The sequence below is a fragment of the Gymnoscopelus microlampas genome (genome assembly GCF_963454915.1).
Source record: "Gymnoscopelus microlampas genome assembly, chromosome: 24".
Taxonomy (NCBI): Eukaryota; Metazoa; Chordata; class Actinopteri; order Myctophiformes; family Myctophidae; genus Gymnoscopelus; species Gymnoscopelus microlampas.
Window position 1 is genome coordinate 32,917,530 of NC_139961.1, and position 24,640 is coordinate 32,942,169.

General features: G+C 43.2%; 1 protein-coding gene across 2 annotated transcripts; it reads left to right on the forward strand.

Moving 5' to 3' along the window:
- The first annotated feature begins 350 nt into the window (after window positions 1–350).
- On the forward strand, window positions 351–22,321 carry ptger2a (prostaglandin E receptor 2a (subtype EP2)). Of its 2 annotated transcripts, none has more exons than XM_084051639.1 (4): window positions 351–623; window positions 938–1,020; window positions 1,817–2,728; window positions 17,910–22,321. In XM_084051639.1, the coding sequence occupies exons 3-4, from the start codon at window positions 1,895–1,897 to the stop codon at window positions 18,201–18,203; spliced, it is 1,128 nt and encodes a 375-aa protein (XP_083907765.1). In that variant the 5' UTR covers window positions 351–623; window positions 938–1,020; window positions 1,817–1,894; the 3' UTR covers window positions 18,204–22,321. The 2 variants fall into 2 exon arrangements, with proteins under 2 accessions (XP_083907765.1, XP_083907766.1); XM_084051640.1 differs by having other exon boundaries at window positions 938–1,016.
- Window positions 22,322–24,640: the final 2,319 nt, after the last annotated feature.

Consider the following 24,640-nt stretch of genomic DNA (forward strand, 5'->3'; position numbering starts at 1 on the left):
ATGTATACCTAATATTTCTTATACTATTATTATTGAAGCAAACTGTACATTTTGCCTGTAAAGACTAAAGTCAGAGTCAACATTATCAACAATATACCGAGATACATCCTTCCAAAACGTGTTAGTGTGGGTACAATTTCAACACACACACACACACACACACACACACACACACACACACACACACACACACACACACACACACACACACACACACACACACACACACACACACACACACACACACACACACACACAGAGGGGGTGGGTGTGTCCATGCATGGTGTGACGTCACTAGCGCACTCCCTCAGCTCTACCGTCCATTCACTCTTCATTCTGACACACAGCGCGCCACGCGCTTCACCTCAGCAGAGCAACAGGAGCCGTCAATACACTACAATACAGGACTGTGTGACTGGACACCTATCTGCATTCTTGGAGAAAACACGTTGTGAAAAGAACTTTATTTTTTTTAAAGATTCTAAATTGGGAGAAAAAAGTTGTGAAAAGTAGATAACTTTATTTATTTTTCCCCTTTAAAAAAAAGAGAAGAGAAGATTGTAAATTGGGACTCATCCACGATCCACGAGGGATGATGCCTGCGTTTCGCGCAACAAATAGAGGTAAACGAGACAATCCATATGTTTGGACAAACCCCAGGATATTTAGTGTTATAGTTTTCTATATTAACACGTGCTTGGACTTTTGATTTTGTTTCGTGGACCCGATCGTGCAGATCATGTGGAATCATGTTTCATACACACTAGCATTTTATTGTATCGTTTGATTTGATTCAGGGACTTGTTTTGCACTAAACACTAAACAACTGTCTGCATTTAAAAACACATAATAGCCCGAGTCTGGGTCTTTGGGACTTCCTTTATTTTTGTACAGAAAACAGAACGAGTCACAGTTGGTTGGTGTCTAATACTTTCAGAAGCTGTTGGGGAATATGACTACACAAGTGGACAAGACTCATCTTTGGTGTTTTGGTCAGAAAACATTTCACTGCCATGGTAGGTGAGTCAGTCAGTATGCTGCTGATCGTTGCAAGTGAAAGGAAAAAGTACTCAAATGTTTTACGTCAGTAAAAGTACAAAAGTATTGGTATCAAACTATACTTATTCATTATATGTATAAAATGTATATAAATCTTTTGAAAATAGCAGATTGTGCAGCTTGTAGATCTGCTATTTTCAAATGGCTGAAATCTATATAGGTCTGAAGTGATTAATGTACAGTATGTTTTGTAGTGGAGTAAAAGTACAATATTTGCCTCTAAGATGTAGTGGAGTAGAAGTAAAAGTACTGAACATTGGAAATACTCCAGTAAACACTGGGAGTAAAGTACATTTTACTCATGTTTGTACAGTACTTGAGTAAATGTACTTAGTTACTGAAGTCAGTGTGCTGATCGTTGCAAGTGAAAGGGAGAGAGAGAGGTGAAGAAACAGCCAATTAACTTTTTTTAACAGTGTTAGTCATTGTGTTGGTTATTCCAACACTCCGGTTGAATCGGTGTATTTCCATTGCTTTTTTGACAGAAGAAATAATGGAGAATGAGAGATAGAGTGATTCACGATGATGATTCACATCATGTCACTTTTATATGACTTGCTGCAGGCTAGTATAGGCCTATTTGAGAAAATTAAGCCTTATTTAGTGCTGGTCTCTGAGCTTTTCTAAAAGACATTGAGATGTAGCTTGAGGTTTCACAGCTCAGAGCTCATGGTTAGTTGAATTTCAGCACTGGAATTAACATTGGAAACAAAGCTATTTTTCCTTCTAACTTAAAATCTTTTTTTGTTTCTATCAGGAGCCACCGGTGGACATTAATTCATAAGTGGTTGAGCTAAAAGCATCGTTTTGTTTGGAACCCCCACCCTTGTCCAGCATGGAGATCAACTACGACTCCTGCCATCGCAAGCTCCACATCGACGGCAGGTCCAGCCCGATGATCAGCGCCATCATGTTTGCCGCGGGGGTCTTTGGCAACGTGGCCGCCCTGGTGCTCCTGGAGATCCGACGCAGGCGCTCGCAGGCGCGCCGGTCCCTCTTCCACGTCCTGGTCACCTGCCTGGTGGTGACGGACCTGGCCGGCACCTGCCTGGTCAGCCCGCTGGTCCAGCTGTCCTACCAGCTAAACACCACCCTGGTGGGCATGACGGTGGGCAACTCCACCTCCTTCAACTCCACCTCGCACATGGCCTGCGAGTACTTCGGCTTCAGCATGACCTTCTTCAGCCTGGCAACGCTGTCGGTGCTCTTCGCCATGGCGCTGGAGCGGTGCCTCGCCATCGGCCACCCCTACCTGTACAGCCAGCACGTCACCAAAAAGTGCGGCTACGTCACCATCCCCTCCATGTTCCTGGTGTGCATGCTGTTCTGCCTGCTGCCGTTCCTGGGCTTCGGTGACTACGTGCAGTACTGCCCCGGCACGTGGTGCTTCATCGACATGAACCCTGCGGAGCGCGTGCACCGCGCGTACGCCAACCTGTACGCCACCGTCATGCTGGCGCTGGTGCTGTCCATTGTGGCGTGCAACGGCTTCGTGGTGTACCACCTGGTGAGGATGTACCAGCGGAGGAGGAGGAACGGGGGCTCCATGTCGGCGAGCACGCGCTCCAAGAGCGACCGCAGGGTGCCGTCCATGGCGGAGGAGGTGGAGCACCTCATCCTGCTCGTCTTCATGACCTTCATCTTCATCATCTGCACGCTGCCGCTGGTGGTGAGTGAGCGAGAGGACTTATACTGTACTCCACACACAGTCAGCAATGCTTGATTTATATTTGGTTGTGCATTGCGTCGCGCACCGAAAATAGATGATCTTCAAGCACACCCTCAAAAGTTAAACGAAAATAGATAATCTACAAGCTCACAAGCTCACCGAAAATAGACGACCAGCAAGCCGCGTTGTGAGCTTGGGTCGTCTATCTTGGGTGCACGACACCTGCACGCAACTAAGTATTTAAATTAAGCATAACGGAGCACTACTGCCTGCCACTCTTTCTGCACCTACACATACTGTACACACATAACATGTTAATATGCAGACACACATACCTTATGGGTCCATTTTTACATTCCCTGACATAAATGATCACTCAGGATTTTAAAGTACTGTATGCACAAATCTCTGCCTCAATTGACTCTTGTAGATAGACAGAGACACGCGCACGCACACACACACACACACACACACACACACACACACACACACACACACACACACACACACACACACACACACACACACACACACACACACACACACACACACACACACACACACACACACACACACACACACACACATGAATCAAAGGCAGCATGACATCCAGGTGTCAATTCTGCGTTGTCAGACATCACAAGCTGCTGACCTTCAGTGACACATGGGGTCAGTTGAGATCATTAGGGCTAAAGGGCTCGTCACTATTACTTAACACAACAGGTCCGAGGGCTCGATCGATGCACTTAACAGCACTGATTGATCCCAAGCTTTCTGGATGGAGTGTTTGCCATGATTTTGTGGGAATACATAATCAAGTATAATTAATCTGAAAACCAAGTCAATTTACAGTAATAGTAGGTGGTACTGTATGTATCAGCACGCACACCTGTTTTCTCCCCAAATGAGTCATTGCTAATTCCCCCATACTGTGGTCCTGTGCTGAGCAAGCACACTGCTGTACCTTAAGATAAGTCCAGGTGTGCCTTGAGATTTTGTGACAACCACACATGAAATACAGTATATACAACTATACAAAAAGTTAGGCATATTTTTTCATGTACTACAGTATATCAGTACTTTGTGTGTGCACTCATTTCCCAATACAGAGGCAAGCTCTCAACACGTATATATGAATACAGGTGTGCCTTGAGATTTTGACTTGCCCATTGTTGTGCCTTGGGCACATACAGTACACATGGAGTCACCAGACTCTTCTCACCTGACAGTGAGGCGTTTCACAAGGCGAGCGTAAGGTTCACCGTGGTCCGGAGGTTAATGCAGTCTCCTCCAGATCCAGACCATTCCGATAAGTGTGTTGATTCTGATTACTTCCCTCAAAGAATAGCCTGCCTGCTGTTCATTTTCTTTTACGGCGTGGCCACGGGCCAAGCACTCCAAACCAATTACAGTTCATGCCACTATGTATTTGATGTCACAAAACAGAATGACCTGCGGCCATAAAAGCCTGAACATGCCTGATTAAGTAAAAGTTAAACTCGAAGAGGATTCAATTCGGATCATAGTTGATTATCTATGCAAACAAATATCTCAGCATTGTTTTAGTGAAGCACTGTTGTTGCTATTCCATGTGGCCAAAGGAGGCGTAGATCATTACCACACTAGGACATGCACTAGCCAGGCTGTATACTGCGGCTTCATCACTTAACACCACATTGTTTTTATATTTTCACACAAAACATTTCCCTATGCCACCAACACCCTCACCCAGCTCAGGCCTCAAAACCCACCCAGGGGAGAAGGGAGATAAAAAAATAAATAGATCGTAAAAAGACGGGAGGGGGGAAGGAGGTCCTCTTCCACATATGGAGAAATGTTGAGCAAGTCAACATATTGCAGAAAAGGACTACATGTATGTTTTTATCAAACCTGAGACTATATAGGACTTTGACCAATCAATTTTGTGTCAGGGGTTTGGGAGTTCACTTAGAATTCAGTTGGCTCAGACGTCTGGCTGGGGAAGTTGTGAAAGCCAGGGCTCACCGCGGTGCAGCTGAGACGCTGCTATCAGGCAGCGTGCCAAAGATGGCTGATAAAGAATTAGGAACAATGACCACATCATAATCTTGGCTTAAGGTTTTAAAGATGTTCGACCAGAAGGTTATCAACTTGGGATAAGACCAGAACATCATGTCAATGTGATTAGCAGGGGATTGTCTGCACCTATTGCAGGCATTACCGACACTGGGATATAATAATAACGCAGTGGTTCCCAAACGATTTAGCTCAAGACCCAAAAGAGAAATGTTACTTTGCCCGGGACCCAAACTAGTGAAAATAGCAGATGCTATTTTCACTATTTTCACACATTTTAATTTGGAGAGGTGAAAGTTTTGATGAAAAATGTATCTTTGATAACTATCACCTTGATAGCTTGTAATGTTCATGGTCAAGTTCTTGTCAGTAATATCAAGCCTGATATCTAGTAGTTTAGGTGTTGCTGTGATGGCTGGTGATAGAGACAGTACTGGGCTGAGTGTTCCATCATCATCATCCTTTGACTGGCGTCAAGATCTTAGATGCCACGTCACGAGTGCTGTGTCTCTGGAGATTGTGTCAGGAAATGTACGAGGCCTGTTTCCTCTTGTTGGCCATTAGATATTATTTCATCTTTTGTGCAGTAGCGGTGTCCACGGTCCAGGGAAGATTGCTCTTCGACGCTCTAGTTGTTTTTACTGGATGCAGTTCACCATAGATCTTTTTTTTCCAGATGTTTTTAAACCACATAAGAAGCCTTGGGTATTGTGCCATCCAGACGGTCTTGTAGCTCCTTCTTCATAGTCCATGTCTCAGCACCATATAACAGGATGCTTTCGACGCAGGCCCTGAAGAAAGAGCGTGTTCCATAGTGTTTGTTCTAGAGCAAGAGCTCTATCTCCAACCTTAAAACTAGCTAACTTTAGCTCAATGCTGTGATGTACAGTACACTGTACTGTATTGCTTTCTAAGAATATCTATTTTTACATTTCCAGATATTATAAGGAAGGCAGAAAACATTTGTATTGCACAGACATGGACATGATGTCTATCTCGATCCAAATGCCAGAAGCCGTAGGAAATAGCTTATAACCACATCATAAATACATCAAAATGTCAGTGGGAGAATAATATACAATAAAAGGCTGTGCAAGCTAGAGGCTTTATCTTTCCCCTGTGTGTGTGTGTGTGTGTGTGTGTGTGTGTGTGTGTGTGTGTGTGTGTGTGTGTGTGTGTGTGTGTGCGTGCGTGCGTGCGTGCGTGCGTGCGTGCGTGCGTGCGTGCATGCGTGCGTGCGTGTGCTTGAGTGTGTGTGCTTGAGTTTGTGTGTGTGTGCGCGCGCGCGCATGCGTGTGTGTGTGTCTGTGTGTGCGCACATGCCTGCCATGTTATGAATGTGTGGCTGGCATTTTGAGGAAATACAGCCATTCATAAATTTCACAATAGACTATGGCTGGTTGTAATGCCAAGGGGCTGATAGGAAATCCCAACCCGGTCCACCGCAAGTCTTAGTGGACTGACTGGTCTGAGAAATCTTCAGTGTATCTAAGATTTTTTTTTAACTAAAGGTGAGAGCAGAATATGATGAGACGATTTTTAACCACTTAAGCTCTACATACTTAGCTGTACGACAAATAGCGAAAATAGCCATTCTACAAGCTCAACGCATTGAATTGTGACGTGTTGTGATTCTGCTATTTAACAGCTCTTATTTATTAAGAGCTGCTATCACAGCAGACAGCATCTACATGTAGAACGCCCAGCTTTCTGTATTACAACCAGCCTCTATTGTAAAATTTACGAGGAAATGTATACATTACTTACAAGGGAGGACAGAGAGAGAGGAACAGTGCTGCCATACTGTACATAACATACCTTTATTTAGACCTGGAAAGCATCCGTGTCATTTTAGATTTTAGCTATATATTTTGCAACATAGGTTTTCCAGAAAACTGTTAGGATTTAGAGGGCATTTCGTTGCTGTCGGGCAGAAACCTCCATATATTCTAACTTTTTGTGTTTTTTCGTAAATTAACGCCCAACTTGATCATACTACAATGTCACACAAAAGTACCTAAAGTAGCAGATCTACAAGAAACGCGTCTCGAAACGCTATACTTTAACTTTATTTCTAGCTTATCTATCATTTATTTTCTTACTTGTATTTATTTTAACTTCACTGTATTCGTTTTAATTTTAACTTCATTACATACACTATTATTATTTTTTTTAAATTATCTTGTTGTCATATTGTGTTGTTGTGTTCTGCCTCTACAGAACACGTCCCACCAATATTTAGCTACTTGTACCTTTATGTATACCTGTATGAGTACCTGTATGATTAAGTAACAAATAAACCCCTCTTGATTCTTGATTGTCTTGATTCTAGTGAGGAGGTACAGTAAGAGAGCTTCTAGCTCAGCTTTGCTAGCCACAGATCATGTGACCTGTGGCACAGCTGGACGTGACAGAACGGACCCCTATGGGCTGGCATGATAGGAATCTTCCCACTGAGGCAAAGCTGTTGATCTTGGAGCCCCAGGCTATCACACAGGTCCCAGGTCAGCAAATGTGAGCTCTGCTTATCTCGAAACCTCACCACAGGCTCAAGCCAGCTTCTCCAGACATACCGGAGCCCTCAGTTGGAGAAACTACCAAGAAGTGGGAATTGATTAACACAGAATAATGCAATGTATCTCATAACTTCCTCTCTTCCTCTTGACCTCCTTAAAGGAGTAGTTCACCCAAAAAATTACTTATTTTCTATCAATTACACACCCCATGAAGCCTTGAATTTATGGTCAATTGCAGGTCAATTGAGTCTCCTTCCAGAGACTCCCGCCGGTCATCAAATTATTGATGAATTCAAGGCTTCATGGGACGTGTAATTGATATAAAATAAGTCGTTTTTTGGGTGAACTACTCTTTAAGTGAAACACATTACACCCGATCTTATCACCCGTTTAAAGTCCACTCTCCAGGCACCGCTGTGTTGGACATGGCCATCGTTCTGGTCGATGCCAAGTGCTCTCATATCAGCCAGGGGGTCTTGTCCCCTCTTAAGTTCATTGACATTACTTTCTTCCCCCAGTAATTTGCTTCCTTCCATAATATGTGTCCGTACCAGCTCAGTCTTGCCTCTCCTCACCACACCCACTATTGCCTCCACTCCCATCCTCTGCACTCGTCTATCACTCTCTCAGTGACACGCCACACATCCATCTAATCATTCTCATCTCCGCTGTCCAGCGTCTCCTCATGTTCCACCCTCAGGGCCCACGTCTCACTTCCATGTGTCATACAACATCTGACGGAGGCTAAGTACATTTGCCCTTTCATCTTCAGGGATGGGGCTCTTCGCAGGAAAACTACAAGTTAACATTCGTGTCGTGTTGAGAGACCCTTTCAGTGTTGTGTAGTGGGGAGTCTGTGATGTGTACATGAAGGACACAGGCATCATCTTTCCCCTAAGAGTATGGTGTCAGTGCCTCGTCAGTACTGTACAACCTTCCTACCTGGGTCATACTGTTGAGCACTGAGGATTTACTATTATTATTACATTTTTATTGAATGTCTTATACACACACAGACAGTCACAAAACAACACAGACACTAGTACTCAATACAACAAGACCAGTGGTGTGTTCTACCGTCAGACGCTGTATACGCCGTACGTACACAGTCCAGATTATTTTGGGAAGAAGCGTATACAGTCTAATAACCATTTCATCCATTGAAAACGCGAGAGCGTATACCCACGGCCACGCGCATCGTATCGTAGCGTATACCCTCCGAAAAAACCTAGAACACAACACTGAACAAGACAGGTAAAGATACAAAACAATTAGTTGAATGACCAAGAATTTAAATACATTTTAGTACAATAAATAGGCACTAAGTGAATGCAATACAATAAATGTTTCATTAATATAGAACAATATATGCAAAAACAATAAAATGCCAAATCAAAAACCAATTAAATCAAATTAAATTATCTATAACTGGGGATAGGAGGAAAAGGGGAGTGGAGAAAAGAATGGCCAAAGGCTAAATTGCAACAGTAGGAAATCAAAATAAGACAGACGGTTGCCAGACCTTAACATATTTCTGCATGGAACCTCTGATTGTAGACTTAAGCTGATGTGACTTAACATCCTCCACCCAGCGTTTGTGAGATGGTGGTGTTGCTTTTTTCCAAATAAAAAGTATCAGGCGTCTAGCAAGTAAAGTGGAGAATGGCACTGAGGATTAAAAATGTAGATTGGGGTCCCAGAGATGAAAATCTCATCAAATGGGGGTCCGTGGCCTAATGCAAATGAAACTGGGGAAAACTATGATAGTGACTGCCGTAGGGGACAGACGGGGTCAGAGAGAGGGCGATGGGGGAGGCAGGGGGGGGAATAAGACGTGTGGATTAGAAGGCGGGGTGATCAATGTTATAAATGACCTCTCTCCTCTCAGTGATTAATTGCATGTTGAACTGCTTTGAAGAATCACGATCCGTTTGCCCTGTCTGCCAGTCTGTCTTCTGACACCCGTCTCTCATTCTCTTAGTCTGTCCACTGTCCGTCCGTCCGTCCGTCCGTCCGTCTGTCTGTCTAGCTGCCTGTCTGTCTCTCTGCCCAAACCTCTAATGGCATTCTGTATCCATACGTGCATTGTCTCTCTTTCGGGGCTGTTCACTTTAGTGAACTTCAACAAGTTCCTGTCAGTGCTGTCAAATGTACAGCACAGCCTTCGCATGTCAGAAGGTTTGAGTTAGAAAGTTTGCACAGGTCAGAATATTGAAGAAACACTCTCACAGCTGCATAATTTATAAGGGACATTATATAAATACAAGCTGTGGATTGAGTAATGTAATAGCTTGCTCAGAGGTCAGGACACGCATATGCGTATGCATAGCCAATATCCTTATGCACACATGAGGTGTGATCAAATTACATTATTGTGCAGATATGAAGCTAGACGTGACCCTGACTTAGCCCTCATCATTTCTGATGCCGTTAATAATTAAAAAGGCAGACTGGTCTTGTCTGACAGAGAAACACACTGAGGGACACCTGTATCTATCTACTGTATGAAGCCAAACAACAGGTTTGGAATGCCTTTAATGGGTCCTTCCATCAACAACTTGTACTTATCACATGAATGGGACTATTCAACTTTTTAATTCTAATCAAAAGAGAAAGACAAACACAATGTTGGAGCTTTGATGGGGTTCCCTCTCACAGCAAGACTAGATTTTCACAAGAAAAAAGACTTTAGTTGGTATGCTAATGCTTCTGAGATCTAAGGGCTTTTAGGCCAAAAGCATATTTCCTGTCTCTCTTGCCATGAAAAACGTTGATAGAAGGAGAGAGAGAGAGAGAGAGAGAGAGTGTGAGTGAGTGAGTGAGTGAGTGAGTGAGTGAGTGAGTGAGTGAGTGAGTGAGTGAGTGAGTGAGTGAGTGAGTGAGTGAGTGAGTGAGTGAGAGAGAGAGAGAGAGAGAGAGAGAGAGAGAGAGAGAGAGAGAGAGAGAGAGAGAGAGAGAGAGAGAGAGAGAGAGAGAGAGAGAGAGAGAGAGAGAGAGAGAGAGAGAGAGAGAGAGAGAGAGAGAGAGAGAGAGAGAGAGAGAGAGAGAGAACCACAGAACAAGAGATAAAACTAAATGAGAGGGTGTTTGTCAGCAACTCAACCATGTTCTCTTTCACTCTTGCGGTTTTAAAGATATAGGCTAAGCGAAACCTGATGGTGGTGTTCAAGTACAAGTTCAACAGTTCAAGGGTTTAATTTATCTGCAACAAGTACAAGTACATTGGAATTCTTGCTCCAGCTCTTCAGCAAAAAATATACAAGAAAAATTACTCTGTATATTAAAAAAATATTCTTCCACTTCCACTCTTCCAAGCAATATAAAAAATATAGTTTTAAAATGTAAAAAGTCAATTGGATGGCAGAGTTCACACAAAAAATTAAAAAACATACAATGGTGAATGATTTAGTTATAATTATTGTTATAGTTATAGTGCTCTGTGTGAACGGCCCTTTATTCTGCACACTCCCCATTTCTGCTTAAGTGTACACTTGCCTTAGCGGTCTTTCTTGACCTGTTCTCAACTTTGTTTTTTATTTTATCTTTTTACATCCGCAGTGATAATTATTATCTTGTTGTTATATTGCAATTGTTGTTGTTAGCACTTAGCACAGTCTGCAGAACATACCTCACTGACATTTTGCTGCTTGTACCGCTATATGGGTGAGTGACAAATGAAATCTTGAATCTAAGTAATATAAATACAATAGGGACTTTGGGGAAGATGAGAGATGAATTGTGGACACTGACAGTGAATAAGACAGTGGCAGTTCCTATCTGACCCCGATGGCAGGCAATGGAACAGTTGACAGTCAGGGTGGTGTTCATCCATTTATGTTGTATTGTACCTGGCTCTGTTGTGGCAGCGTGTGGCCTTGTAGTGGTCACAGATTGTTGAGAGCTCCACTCCGATGATTCTCGATACTTACCAATAACCCTTTGGATAAACTTCCAGTGGTGTTGCCATACCACACATTGATGTGGAAAAAGTTCACAAATCTTTGGTTGCTCATGCCCCATCTCCGCAGACGTCTCAAAAACTAGAGGCTCTCTTGGGCCTCTTCAGGATGGCTTGGGTGTTGTAGGTCGGAGATCTGCATCCCCAGCAGTTGACTCACTCCATTTCCTTTCCCTCGCTGATGATGGGGGAGTGGCTCCCCTTGCCTCTTTTTGATGTCAACAATTAGCTCCTTTGTTTTGTTGACATTCAGCATGAGGTTGTTGTCCTGACACTCCAGTGTTAGGTCTGATACCTCCTGCCTGTAAGCGCTTTGTTAGAGGAGATCAGACCAATCACTATGGTGTTAATGATGCAATTTCTGCTGTTTGGCTGTAAAGTTGTGTTTACAATAAGTGCAGCCGTGTGCTCCGGTAACAACCTTTGCTAGTTAAGTACAGTATCCAGGTTCAGATAGAGCTGCCTAAGATCTAATCTAGGATTAGATCTTCCAGCTTGGAGACAATTTGGTTGGATGGATAGTGTTGAAGACGGAGCTAAAATGAATAAATAGCATCCTGATGGAGGTGTTCCTTTATGTAGGGCCAGTGAGATGGCATAATCTGCAGACCTGTTTTCTTTGTAAGAAAACTGTAGTGGGTGTATGAAGTCCAGGGTGATGTTGTTGATGTGTACCTCCCGTCACTAGTTTGTAGTTTCACCAGTTACCCAGGGATGACACACTGTGTCAGTGGTGTGTTGAAAATGTCTGCATAGACATGAGCGACACACACGCATGCACGCATTAGTTTTCTGGCATACACATGGTCGTGCATACATAAACACAAATTTTCTCCCATACATGAACACCCACATACAGCGCATACACACATGGTCACAGTTTCCCTAACGCTGTTTCTTCTAATCACACCTCATCTGGTTGTGTTTAAAACAACATCAGTGTCATTAGCACCAAGCTGGTCTGATTTGAAACACTTTGTACCGAAACAAAACCCACATAACCGCACATTTGTTTCCATATTTCTCATTGGCCTCAATTCGTGTTGATCCTTTGACATGTGTGCGTGCGCATATACTGTTGTTTGTGACGCTTCTCATTAACAAACAACTGTTTCAGATTCATTAAGACCAGCTGGAAAATAGCAGGATTACGTTTTCCCGCTGGCAAATCAGTAGGGTTCATTCTCGTAAATTAGTCTGCAATCCAGTTTTCGAGATATCTTGCTAGGGATTGGGACCAATACAACCGTTACATTTTGAGATATCTTGTGTGCAAGTGGAATTGTTGGCCTAAAGGATGATGCTAGAAAGGCCATGGGGTCACCAAAATTCTTTCTCTTTCAAACCTGTTTTGACTGTTGATGTGCAAAAAAAACTCCTCGCCCTACAGCCAAACAAGGCCACCGGCCTTGACAACATCCCCACCAGATTCCTCAGAGACGCAGCGGTCTCCATTGCTCCCTTAGTAGCCCATATTACAAACTTATCCATAAGTCAGTGTCATGTCCCACAAGAATTCAAGTTGGCAAGAGTAATCCCTCTATTTAAAAAAGGAAGCAAACTAGATCCTGGCAACTATAGGCCTGTTTCCATCCTTTGTTCCATCTCAAAGGTTATAGAGCGATCAATCCAAGAACAAATCAACAGCTACCTCAGCGAGCGTAAGCTGTTGTTTGAATTCCAATCGGGCTTCAGAACATCCCACTCCACTGACAAATGCCTACTGTACTTGACCGATCACATCAAACGTGAGGTAGACTCGGGCAAATACTGCGGCATGGTCATGCTGGACCTCCAAAAGGCATTTGACACTGTAAACCACGAAATTCTACTTGATAAGCTGAGGGCGATTGGTTTTGATTGCACATCACTAAATTGGATGAGATCTTACTTGGAGGGTAGAGAACAAGTGGTTGACATCAACGGAACCATGTCCTCATCCCTCCCGGTGAGCTGCGGGGTTCCTCAAGGCAGCATTCTAGGGCCGTTACTGTTTCTTCTATACATTAACGACATGAATGCTGCCTGTAACTGCAAACTGTTCCTGTTCGCTGATGACTCGGCACTCCTGATTTCGGGTGAGGACAAGTTGCAAGTCGAGGAAGCTCTCAGCTCTGAACTCTCAAAAATCCGTACCTGGCTTACCGATAACAAACTGTCACTACACCTTGGGAAAACCGAATCCATCCTATTTGGGACCAAACATTCCCTCAGTAAAATGAAGGTAAATGACTTCAAGGTCAAAGTCGATGACACAATCATCACTAGCAAAGAAGAGATTACCTATTTGGGATGTATTCTTGACAAACACCTGACAGGTGAAAGCATGGCAACAAAGGTGTTCAAAGGAGTAAACCAGAGAACCAGATTTATGGGCAGAGTTTCCTCTTTTGTCAACCCTCAGGCACTCAGGACCCTCTCTGGGGCCCTGATTCAGCCCCTTTTTGACTATGCTAGCTCCTCTTGGTACTCCAACACCTCAGTGTCACTGAAGACTAAGCTTCAAACCTCCCAAAACAAACTGATTCGACTACTTCTCGGACTGGGGCCCATGACCCACCTCTCTCCCACTCACTTTGCCAGCCTCGGCTGGCTCAGGGTGGAAGACAGGGTTATACAATTAAAAATGGGACTGGTCTTCAAAATTGTAAATGCAGATTTGCCCGAAATGCCCCCTATACCTGCATATCTGTATAAGTACCTCGAAAAAGTTAGTGACACCCACAGTCACAAAACTAGAGGGAGCGTAAACAACAATCTGGTAACACCCACCCATAAAACAAACATGGGCAAATTCTCCTTCTATAGCACTGCCACCAAGGAATGGAATAGTCTAACCCCATCCCTCAAAAAATGCAGTTCGCTGGGCTCATTCAAAACAGCCCTAAAAACTCATCTTTCTGGAGGCCTAAAGAGGAACTAGTACCAGTTTCCCTGTAGACAGACGACCCCCCCCCCCTCCCCCTTTTTTTGTACATACTTTTTATTTTATTTTGCTAATGTTTTTTTTGTATATATTTCATTATTTTCTCATGCCTTTTTTGTACATAACTAGAAGTTCGGGCCGCTACGCGGCCCGAACGTCTAGCGTGACGCGTCGTTCACTTTGCAGTGCCACCTTACAGGCACCTCACAGTGTGAGAGAGAGTTTTGTGCTCTCCTAAATCCACGGCAGGCTTTGAAAGTACCCACTTCAGAAAGAGGTGACGTGCATCACCTCTCCAATGACCAAAACCCACTATGGAAGCCGTCGAACTGGTGCGATCTGACGGCATCCTAGAATTTATAGGTAGGATGTGATGTCATGCGTGATGTCATGCTGTCGTGAGATTACGTCACACTGGCGTTGTGTCCATATTCGGGACGACCGTCTCATCGTGATGTCAGATTACGTCACACTGGCGTGATGTCAGATTACGTCACACTGGCCACATACAACGTTCGTACATACTGACAACCGACATGGCGCAGGATTCAAATTGTATATATACTAGAAGTTCGGGCCGCTACGCGGCCCGAACGTCTAGCGTGACGCGTCGTTCACTTTGCAGTGCCACCTTACAGGCACCTCACAGTGTGAGAGAGAGTTTTGTGCTCTCCTAAATCCACGGCAGGCTTTGACAGTACCCACTTCAGAAAGAGGTGACGTGCATCACCTCTCCAATGACCAAAACCCACTATGGAAGCCGTCGAACTGGTGCGATCTGACGGCATCCTAGAATTTATAGGTAGGATGTGATGTCATGCGTGATGTCATGCTGTCGTGAGACGCACTGGCGTTGTGTCCATATTCGGGACGACCGTCTCATCGTGATGTCAGATTACGTCACACTGGCGTGATGTCAGATTACGTCACACTGGCCACATACAACGTTCGTACATACTGACAACCGACATGGCGCAGGATTCAAATTGTATATATAGATAGATGTTATATATTTTTTTCCCTCTGTATCTTATGTTGATTTTTGAACTGTTTGGTTGCTACTATATATGTCTATGAAATTAATTCAAGGACCCCAATGGAAACAAGCCCGCAAGGACTTTTTTGGCCGGACCTTTTAGACAAAAGCATTATAAATGTAACTGTGTTGTTTTACATTCTTTTGCCTAATAAAAAATTCAATCAAATCAATCAATCAAAAATCAGAAGGGTTCATCATCCTCCTGGGAACATGACGGTGCACAACTAAGTTCATGGCAATCAAGCCTGTAGTTTTTAAGATTAAGTGTTGAATGGACGGACCATCTGACATCCCTATCCTTAGACTCCCTTAGGGGCGAACACCCAGAAGGAAAAGCAAATCAAACCAACTACAGGTTCTCTTGAGCAAGGCACCGCTCCAGTGGTGTTCTTCAGTGACCTTCTTTATGAGCACTGGTTGTACTCTGAGACTCCGAGCACCTTTTCTAGATGAGGTCAGATTAGGAGTCATATAGGAACTGCAAAGGCAAAAGGTTGAAGACAAGAGCTGTGCGGTCTACCGTGTGTGTGTGTGTGTGTGTGTGTGTGTGTGTGTGTGTGTGTGTGTGTGTGTGTGTGTGTGTGTGAGAGAGTGCGAGTGTGTGACTACGCAACTTCCTCAAATGCAAACTCATCACATGACTTTCACTTCACTTGTAATTCACTGTATAGTTGACAACAAATCCACCAGTTTCCATGGAAGCAACTATCACCGCCCGGCCCTGGGTTCCATTAAGCCACAGGAAATTGCCGCTAACGAGGATGGCTTAACGGGGATGGCGCAACGATTCCCCTTTAAGCAAATTAGACCTCAATTATCTCAGAGTACTTTGCCGGGAGACTATGAGTCATTTTAGAGAAAATACCCTGAATCCTTTTAGGAGAGGAAGAGAGAGAGAGAGAGAGAGAGAGAGAGAGAGAGAGAGAGAGAGAGAGAGAGAGAGAGAGAGAGAGAGAGAGAGAGAGAGAGAGAGAGAGAGAGAGAGAGAGAGAGAGAGAGAGAGAGAGAGAGAGAGAGAGAGAGAGAGAGAGAGAGAGAGAGAGAGAGAGAGAGAGAGAGAGAGAGAGGGGGGGGGGGGCGGTTGGGGGTAGAGAGAGAGGGGGTGAAATTCAGAGAAAGAGCAAACAAGACAGCACAAAAAGTGTGGGCAGGAGAGATAGGAAGACAGATGGAATGGAACATTTATGAAAGAGCAAGAAAAAGAGAAGAGAGAGAAGGAGAAAGGGGGAGTACAGTACAATGAATCATAGAAGCTGTCATAAAACCATATTTGAATTATTTACTTTACTGGACAAGGTTCCTGCCCAGACCCCAGAGAGATGCTGGGTGGGAATTTGTAAACCTGTGTAGTTGTAGTCATAGCTTCCCTGGATTGTATTGGGCGACTACAGCCACTTACTTCAGTCAGAATACTTGAAAATGTTATGTTCATTCATGTATGTCCTGTGACAACTGTGAGAGCTCAGCCAAAGGATGTGCGGTACAAAACAATGCGCACTTTGTCGGTGGTTCTTTGGTAGGTCAGACAAACAGTAAAACTGTACTGTGATGCTGTAAAGTCTAAATACAGCAGGTCTCCCATTTCAAGGCGACATGAAAGTGTTGATTTAGGTTACATTAAATGTGTTATGTGTTATGTTAAATATCCCAGTTGACTCTGGCACGTGTTCCATTCAATTCCCTGGTCAGATAGGAAAAGTGTACAAGTAACACCTGTAACCTGTCAAGAGCTAGCTTCAACACAGCTAACTTTGCTGTGAAGGTGCCATTAGCCAAGAGTCAAGACACCAAAAACCAAAAAACAGCAGTGCTTCAGTGCGAAGCTGCTCATATTGTGTTGACAAAAAGAAGAACTATGAATTAGATTTTTTTTTCAGGAAGTAATTTTCTCAGACTATTCCCACTTCTGATTAACACAAACATAGTGACTCATGAGAACTAAGGTCATGAGAGAAGGTTACCTAATAGGGATCAGATAATTTTATTTCACTGTTATCCCCGAGTTAGATTTGTGTGTGTGTGCATTCTGTCTTTATGATGGGGATGCGGCAGGTGTTGTGTTAATCCCAAATTCCCAGGCTGCTATCCACTGGGTTACCCCACACACACACACACACACACACACACACACACACACACACACACACACACACACACACACACACACACACACACACACACACACACACACACACACACACACACACACACACACACACACACACACACACACACACACACACACACACACACACCCACACCACTGGGCCATAATTCAAACAGGATCTTCAAATGATACGGCTGTCTTATGTAATCTGCAAACATCCTGTTTGCAGAAATAGAGATAGTACTGTATGTGCTAATATGTCCTTATACATGAGGCTGTGTATGCATCTGGTTGTGGGAATGCAGTTTAGATACATTAGATCAGTGTTTTTCTTTTTTGAGCTCTGGAACATTAGAATATTTTGAACAATTCTCAAGAACCAACCACTTCCCATACATTTAATCTTAAAGATGGATTTATACTTAGTTGCGCCAAAGGAATCTTACACCAAATATGTTTGGGCAGATCAAATGCATTTTTGTTTATGATGTAGACTTAATCCAAATGTGATGCTTTCAGATAACAGCTGACCGGTCCTTCTTTCTACCTCTTTTCTCTTCTCTCTCTCTCTCTCTCTCAGAGCCGTGTCTACATCAACTCAATAGGGCAGAACAGAACGGAGTCTCACCAATGGGACCTGATCGCCCTTCGCTTCATCTCTGTCAACTCCATCATCGACCCATGGGTGTTCATCTTCCTCTCCCCCAGCGTGCTGCATTTCTGCTGGGCCTCAATCTGCAGAGTGCCCCGTCTACCCTCCAGGGGTTCTATATTCAAGTCATCATTGGTGAAACAGCCTAGCCAAGGTCAAATAGAGCTGTGCCACAGAACGTCAGACTACAATGTGCCTTTATCGTCCCAACAAGGGTCATGACCATATCGGAAATACGATGTGAACTCATACCAACCCGAATGGTTGACACAGAAAACGAGAGTTTTCCCATGTATGTACATTCTCTCGTAAGCTGAAATACCCAAATAAGACAGGGTGTATTCACCAAACAGCCCCCGGTGCGTTCATGATTCATGCCATGCCAAGTGCTGAACGCAAGGGGCTTGCCAGTGGCTTACAGTATTTTTCCCTCATCTGGCGGAAGTCTCTATTAAGCTTTTATGGATTTTGTTGGTATTGCCAACTATGTAGTGGGCGTGTCAGCCCATTGTGTGGGTGGTGCATGCCAGTCGTTTGGTGGACATTTTCAACTCCATGTATGTTGACAGCCCACCTAATGAATACCACATGCACCATGAGGTCAACAGAGTGTCATGTTTCATAGGGAGAACCTCGACATGTTGCTTTGACTGGTGTAAAACGTCTGCCCCATGAGAATGGCCTGCTGATAGGTGCGAGAGTCAAGATCAATTATGAGTGATTTTATTCAGAAGTATGGATCAGAGATCTTGTTTTAGTCTGGCTCTGTGAATGTGATGTGATATATAATATATGCTAATTGGCAAGTGTCGGTGCATGCATTTGGTCAAAGTATTATCCAAGATGCCTTAAATATTGTTGCTGTCGGGCGGTCCAAAACCTTTTCAGGAAATGGAAAAGAGAACCTGGATCCAATGTAAATGTAGTTATTATTTAGTCGCATGCATTGCTTAAATATTTATAAAAACCCACAGACAGACTTAACCACTTTCAACCTGCCAATTTTGGGCATGTCATTATAGGTTTTAAGACTTTTCACAAATGGATAAAATAGCCAATCTACAAGCTCACACAATCAGCTAGTTGTGCTACTTTTGGGTGACAGTGTCATACAATGAAGTATAAAATAGGGCATTAATTTATGGGAGAAAAATAAAAGGATACAAGACGGCGCCGATATGCTATTTGGTGGATGTTGGTACAGCCGTTTGGGGAAAGATTTATTCAAGACGCCTTAAATGTGCCATCAGTATTTCCAGTTTAGGTGCACAGACATATGAACATGTACTACACATTTCAGTTACTACAGATGGACGTGTGCACTGTGCACAATCACGTGCATTTCTATGAAGGCCTTAAAAGATATATGGCAAACCTTGAATACACATGAATGTATGTCTGAAGGGGGGCCTGGAAAATGGAGTGTGTGGATTTGAACAGACTGGACTGAATTGGACTAAAACCACTTGATAGCGATGCCAAGACCGGACTGAATGTGCCTGGAGTTTGGACTGACATGAAGCTGCTGGGGCGGCTCGGGTTTGGAGAGACGTTTCTCAGATCAGGCCAGGCCCACATTCTGCTGGATGGAAGCAGACGACATTTACCAATACACAGAACCTTTACCCCTGATTAATACCTATATAGAAACCTGGGCAGGTCATGTCATTGCATCCATCAATTGTCCTTTACACAGCGTTGGTTGAATGAATTATTACACCCATAAGAGCCTTTATAACCCCTCTCGCTGCGCTGATTAGATGTATCCTCACCTAACTTAGATTTACATGACACTTCATAATTACACAGAGTTGACCCTGACTGTTGAAACACTTTGCTCAGCAGTTCAGAAATTACACTACTGGAAGTAATTTAGGAGAATGTAGAGAAAACCCTGACCGGCGCTCTGTGAAGTACTGTAAGCAGTTGTTGAAGGCTAAACCAAATGGAGTAGTGAGATCCATTTATCCTTGGATTGGATTACTCTTCTGCTGTTCTGTTTACAATGTCTCCATCCAGTGACCTTACAAACTGGTTTAATATTTCCTAACAGGCCTTGCAGTCAAATCCTTTACAAGGCAGCATAGAAGTAAAAGCTGAACCCAAAGCTGAGCCAGATGAAAACGGCACAGCATGGCATCTTCGTCTTAATTACCCTGTTGCACGCTTTATTCTATATTAGATTCACATTGCAACTGTTGGAGAGGATAAATATAATAGGCCCGTTTCAGAGATTAGTGATGTTACATCATAGTCTATTCTCTGTTCAAATGTGTTTCACATAAAGGCACAGACCGAAACGCATCGAAATGCGATTAAGTGCGTTAATCTAGCTCATCACTGACATCTCGTCATCTCACTCCCTAAAGCCTAGTTCAGACCAAAGTTTTGCAATGAGACAAAAGCGTTTAAGCTTGATTTATGCTCCGTTGTATGACGACGTCACATGCTGAATCTACAAGCCGATCAACAACGCATCACAGATGCAACGCAGTGTGAGTTTACGCTGTTTTCGGCACGTGACAGCATCGTACGAAAGAGCATAAATTAGGACAGTGGAGAAAGATCGCAGCTGCACTGAATGACCCCTAACACCTCTTTCGTGTATCTCTCCACTGTGTGAGCTAACAAGCAGAAATAACCTTTAAATATAGTAGGTGAAAAGGGCAGGGACAAGATTTTTACCTTTATTTCCTGTTTTAATAGTTTGCTGCTTTAAGTTGTGAATAATCTCTGTAGCTCCATGATACCTAACCCTTGAGCTCCTGTTTGTGGTGTGCTTCAGTGACCTTTTCACTCTGGTCAAACTCACCAGCAAGGTCAGAGGTCAAGGAACCTGGAGCTACAGATAAAAGAGTTCTGTACAGATGTGAAGGTTCACCTGCTCTTTGATCATTTCAAGTCAGGAATCCTAATGCTGGATGGATCAGAGCATGCACAATAAAATCATTTTTTTTAATATTTATCCATTTGGACACTCACTTTAAATCTGGCGTCGCTATTTTGGGCATGTCTTAATAATCTTAATAATAAGTGGGGGGAAGAAAATGAAAAATGTTCCAAAATAGCCAATCTACAAGCTCACAATGTGGCATGATGAGATGCGTGGTGCGTGTGTCAGCTATTTTCACCACATGACAACGTATAAAATAAGGCTAAAGTGGTTAATTTTAAACAGGATTTTTCTGTGTCTGAGACGGGGACTAAAAAAGAGGAAGTGAGATAGAGGGAAATAACTTAAGTACAAGGAAAGAAGAGTTTCTTTACAGTATGTATAGTGGTGATATTCAGTTAGAAAACATTCTACTATCATCATTCAGCATCATTCTGTTGTATGTCAATTTGATCAACATTTCTAAACTTGAAAACCTTGATTGTGTTACATGAATATCAGAGTTATGGGTCCTGTCATTTCATCCAAATATATTATTATTACAATATAATATATGTTAAATGGAGGGGACCCTTCAAATAAACCCTTCAATGCCTACATGTTGGGGATTGTGTGTGTGAAAGTATTGGGTATAATATAGTGGCCCCCAGGGGTTCTAGGGGCCCCCCCTCAAAATGCGAAACAGATTGTCCACTTTAACCCCATTTTGCTATTTTCCAAACATTTTGAAAAAATGTGGAATAATTGTGAAAATATGAAACACAAATCTCTTAAGGGAGCCCCTGGCACAAAATCTTTTCAGATTGGGATCCGCAACCAAATACGTATCAGTTTGGGGGTCCTTGACATGAAAATGTGTGAGAACCACTGGTTTATATTGTATAGCGCTGTGTGGGAGCTCAACTATTTATTGCATTGTTGTCTCTTGTTGGTTATGAGGTCAACACAGCAACAATGTGCTCATCAAATTTTATGACAACGATTTACCCCTTCCTGGAGTTGTTTAAAGCTGTGTGTGTATGTGTATGTGTATGTGTTCGCGCGCGCGCGCGTGTGTGTGTGTGTGTGTGTGTGAGTGAGTGAGTGCTTGAGAGAGAGACACACACAAAGGGAGAAGGAATGCATCTGTATTTGTGTATATGCATGGCTTATGTGCATTATTGTCTGTTTATGTTGCTACACTATGTACATAAAGTTGTGTATGTACTGTATGTGTGTGTGCGTGGGTGCGTGTGTGTGTGTGTGTGTTTTGTGTTGTTGTTGTTGATGATGGATGCCTCTAAAATGTACTGATTTCAAACCAGAATGCTACCTACCTGTTAATGTGTGTTGTACTTATAATTATTATAATTATAAATAATTGTGGTAAAACTGAATGCACTGAGTTTAGTGGCTTATAGTATGTGGCATGTGTGTGTGCGTGTCATTGCTCCTGTAAATAAATGGCTACTCTACCAGCTGTGGCCTGTCAGACCTGCTTCGTGACATACCCTACCTCACCGGATACACACGCTCACACACGCACACACACACCCCCAGACACACCCCCCCTCACACACACGCACACACACACACACACACACGCACACGCACACGCACACACACACGCACACACACACACACACACACACACACACACACACACACACACACACACACACAAAATACATTTACTGGAGGGCACACTGAAAGAATACTTATGCAGGTATCGATACATGATCATTAATTGAATACTGCATGTTAATTTAAAAAAAAAGAAAAAAGGATGGGTTGATGACAACACTAATGAATGATTAACTGATTAAACATGAAGCTCTCAATCAATCTCCCATCTTCTCTCACATGTTAGGTATTTAGCAGACACTTTTATCCAGAGTGACCACAAAGTGCTAAATCAGATTAAATGCCATGGCATGAACCCTAGTCAACAAAGGACAGGCAATGGTCATGTAAATAGAGTGAAAAGTGAAAAGTGCTGCAACATAACTAGGATACCAGGTAAAGATCAAGGATATCATTTGTCTAAACAGATTGTAATCTAAATAACAAACTTAGCATTATGTGGTCAAGAAAACAATAGGCTATCTATCTAAAAGAACACAACAAATAACCAAAATACATCTGCATAACTAGCATCTACAGTATCATATAGGCAACGCAAAGTGATATAAGGAAATAGGAGTGCTAGGTGTTGAGTCTGAAGAGGAAAGTTTTCCAACTGTGGAGGAAAATGGGGTGTGAGTCTGCAGTCCTCACTCAGGTCCAGTGGTGTAAAGTAACTAAGCACATTTACTCAAGTACTGTAATTAAGTACAATTGTGAGATACTTTTACTTTATTGGAGTATTTCCAATCGTCTATACTTCTATACTACGTTACTTTGCAGATATAAATTCAAACATTTTAGTACTTTTGGTACTTTAAGTACATTTTGATACCAATACTTTTGTACTTTTACTCAAGTAAATTTTGAATTCCGGACTTTTGCTTGTAACAGAGTACTTCTACATTGCAGTATTGATACTTTTACTTAAAAAACATTTGAGTACTTTTTCCACCACTGCATTCAACAGCTTGGGAGTCAGGAGGAGGGAGAAGAGTCAGGCCACACTGAGTGATGGTGGCACTGGCAGGGGCCCATGTCCTGTGTTAGCTGATCTAAGAGAGCGGAAGGGGTGTAGGGTTGGATCATGTCCTGAAGGTAAGGGAGTGAAATGCCTTTGATTGCCTCTACTGATTGTTTTGCCATCCTTCTCTTTTTATCTCTCCCTTCCATCTCGTATCTCCTCTCCTCTCCTCTCCTCTCCTCTCCTCTCCTCTCCTCTCCTCACTACCCAGTAAATGTGAATGGGACACAATCTCATTTGGTTTGAGTTATGGCTCCTGACAGGCGGCACTAAATGCCAAGCCCATCTAAATGCCCGTGTCTCTCTATCTCTCTCTGTGTCCCCTGCTCCAAGCACTAAACTCCTTGTGTCTCTCTCTCTGTCTGTCTGCCTGTCTGTCTCTCTGTCTCCCGCTCCAAGCTTTAACCTTGTGTGTCACTCTCTGTCTGTCTGTCTGTCTCTCTCTCTCTCCATCCCCAACTCCAAGCATTAAACTCATTGTGTGTCTCTCTGTCTATTTGTCTGTTTGTCTGAGTCTCTGTCCCCTGCACCGAGCTCTAAACTCCTTGTGTCTGTCTGTCTGTCTGTCTGTCTGTCTGTGCCCTGCTCCAAGCACTAACCCCCTTGTTTCTCTCTCTTCCCTCCTCTCCATCTACCCAGCCAATAGTAATGTGCTATGTGGTTCTGGCATGGTGCCCCGTGCCAACAGCCAATCTGTCACCTGTGTCATGTGCATGAATGCTCGTAAAAATATGTACGATCTTGCAAGTCCCAGTGCCAAGGTTGAGTGTCTGTGCTCAAACTTGTCTATGGGAATGTGTGTGTGTGAGACAAGAGAAGATTACAACACACACTCGCACACTCACACAGTATGTACTGTATGCGTTGCAATCTTCTCTTGTCTAATGTGTGTCTGTCTGTCAGTGTACTGTATGTGTGTCTGCACAACCTCGAGTGTGCCTTCGAGACTAGATTGAAAACTATGTTGAACCTTGGGTTGTAATAGCTACCTGGGCGTGATAGGAGTCCAAATATTAGTCTATCCATCATCTTTATCTGTTGGTTGTACCTCTGTGAGAAACTGGTGGTAGTAGTTTTTTTTAAAATATATTGGCAGAATCCACTTTTTTTGCCGTCATTTACAGTGCTAAAAGCATAATT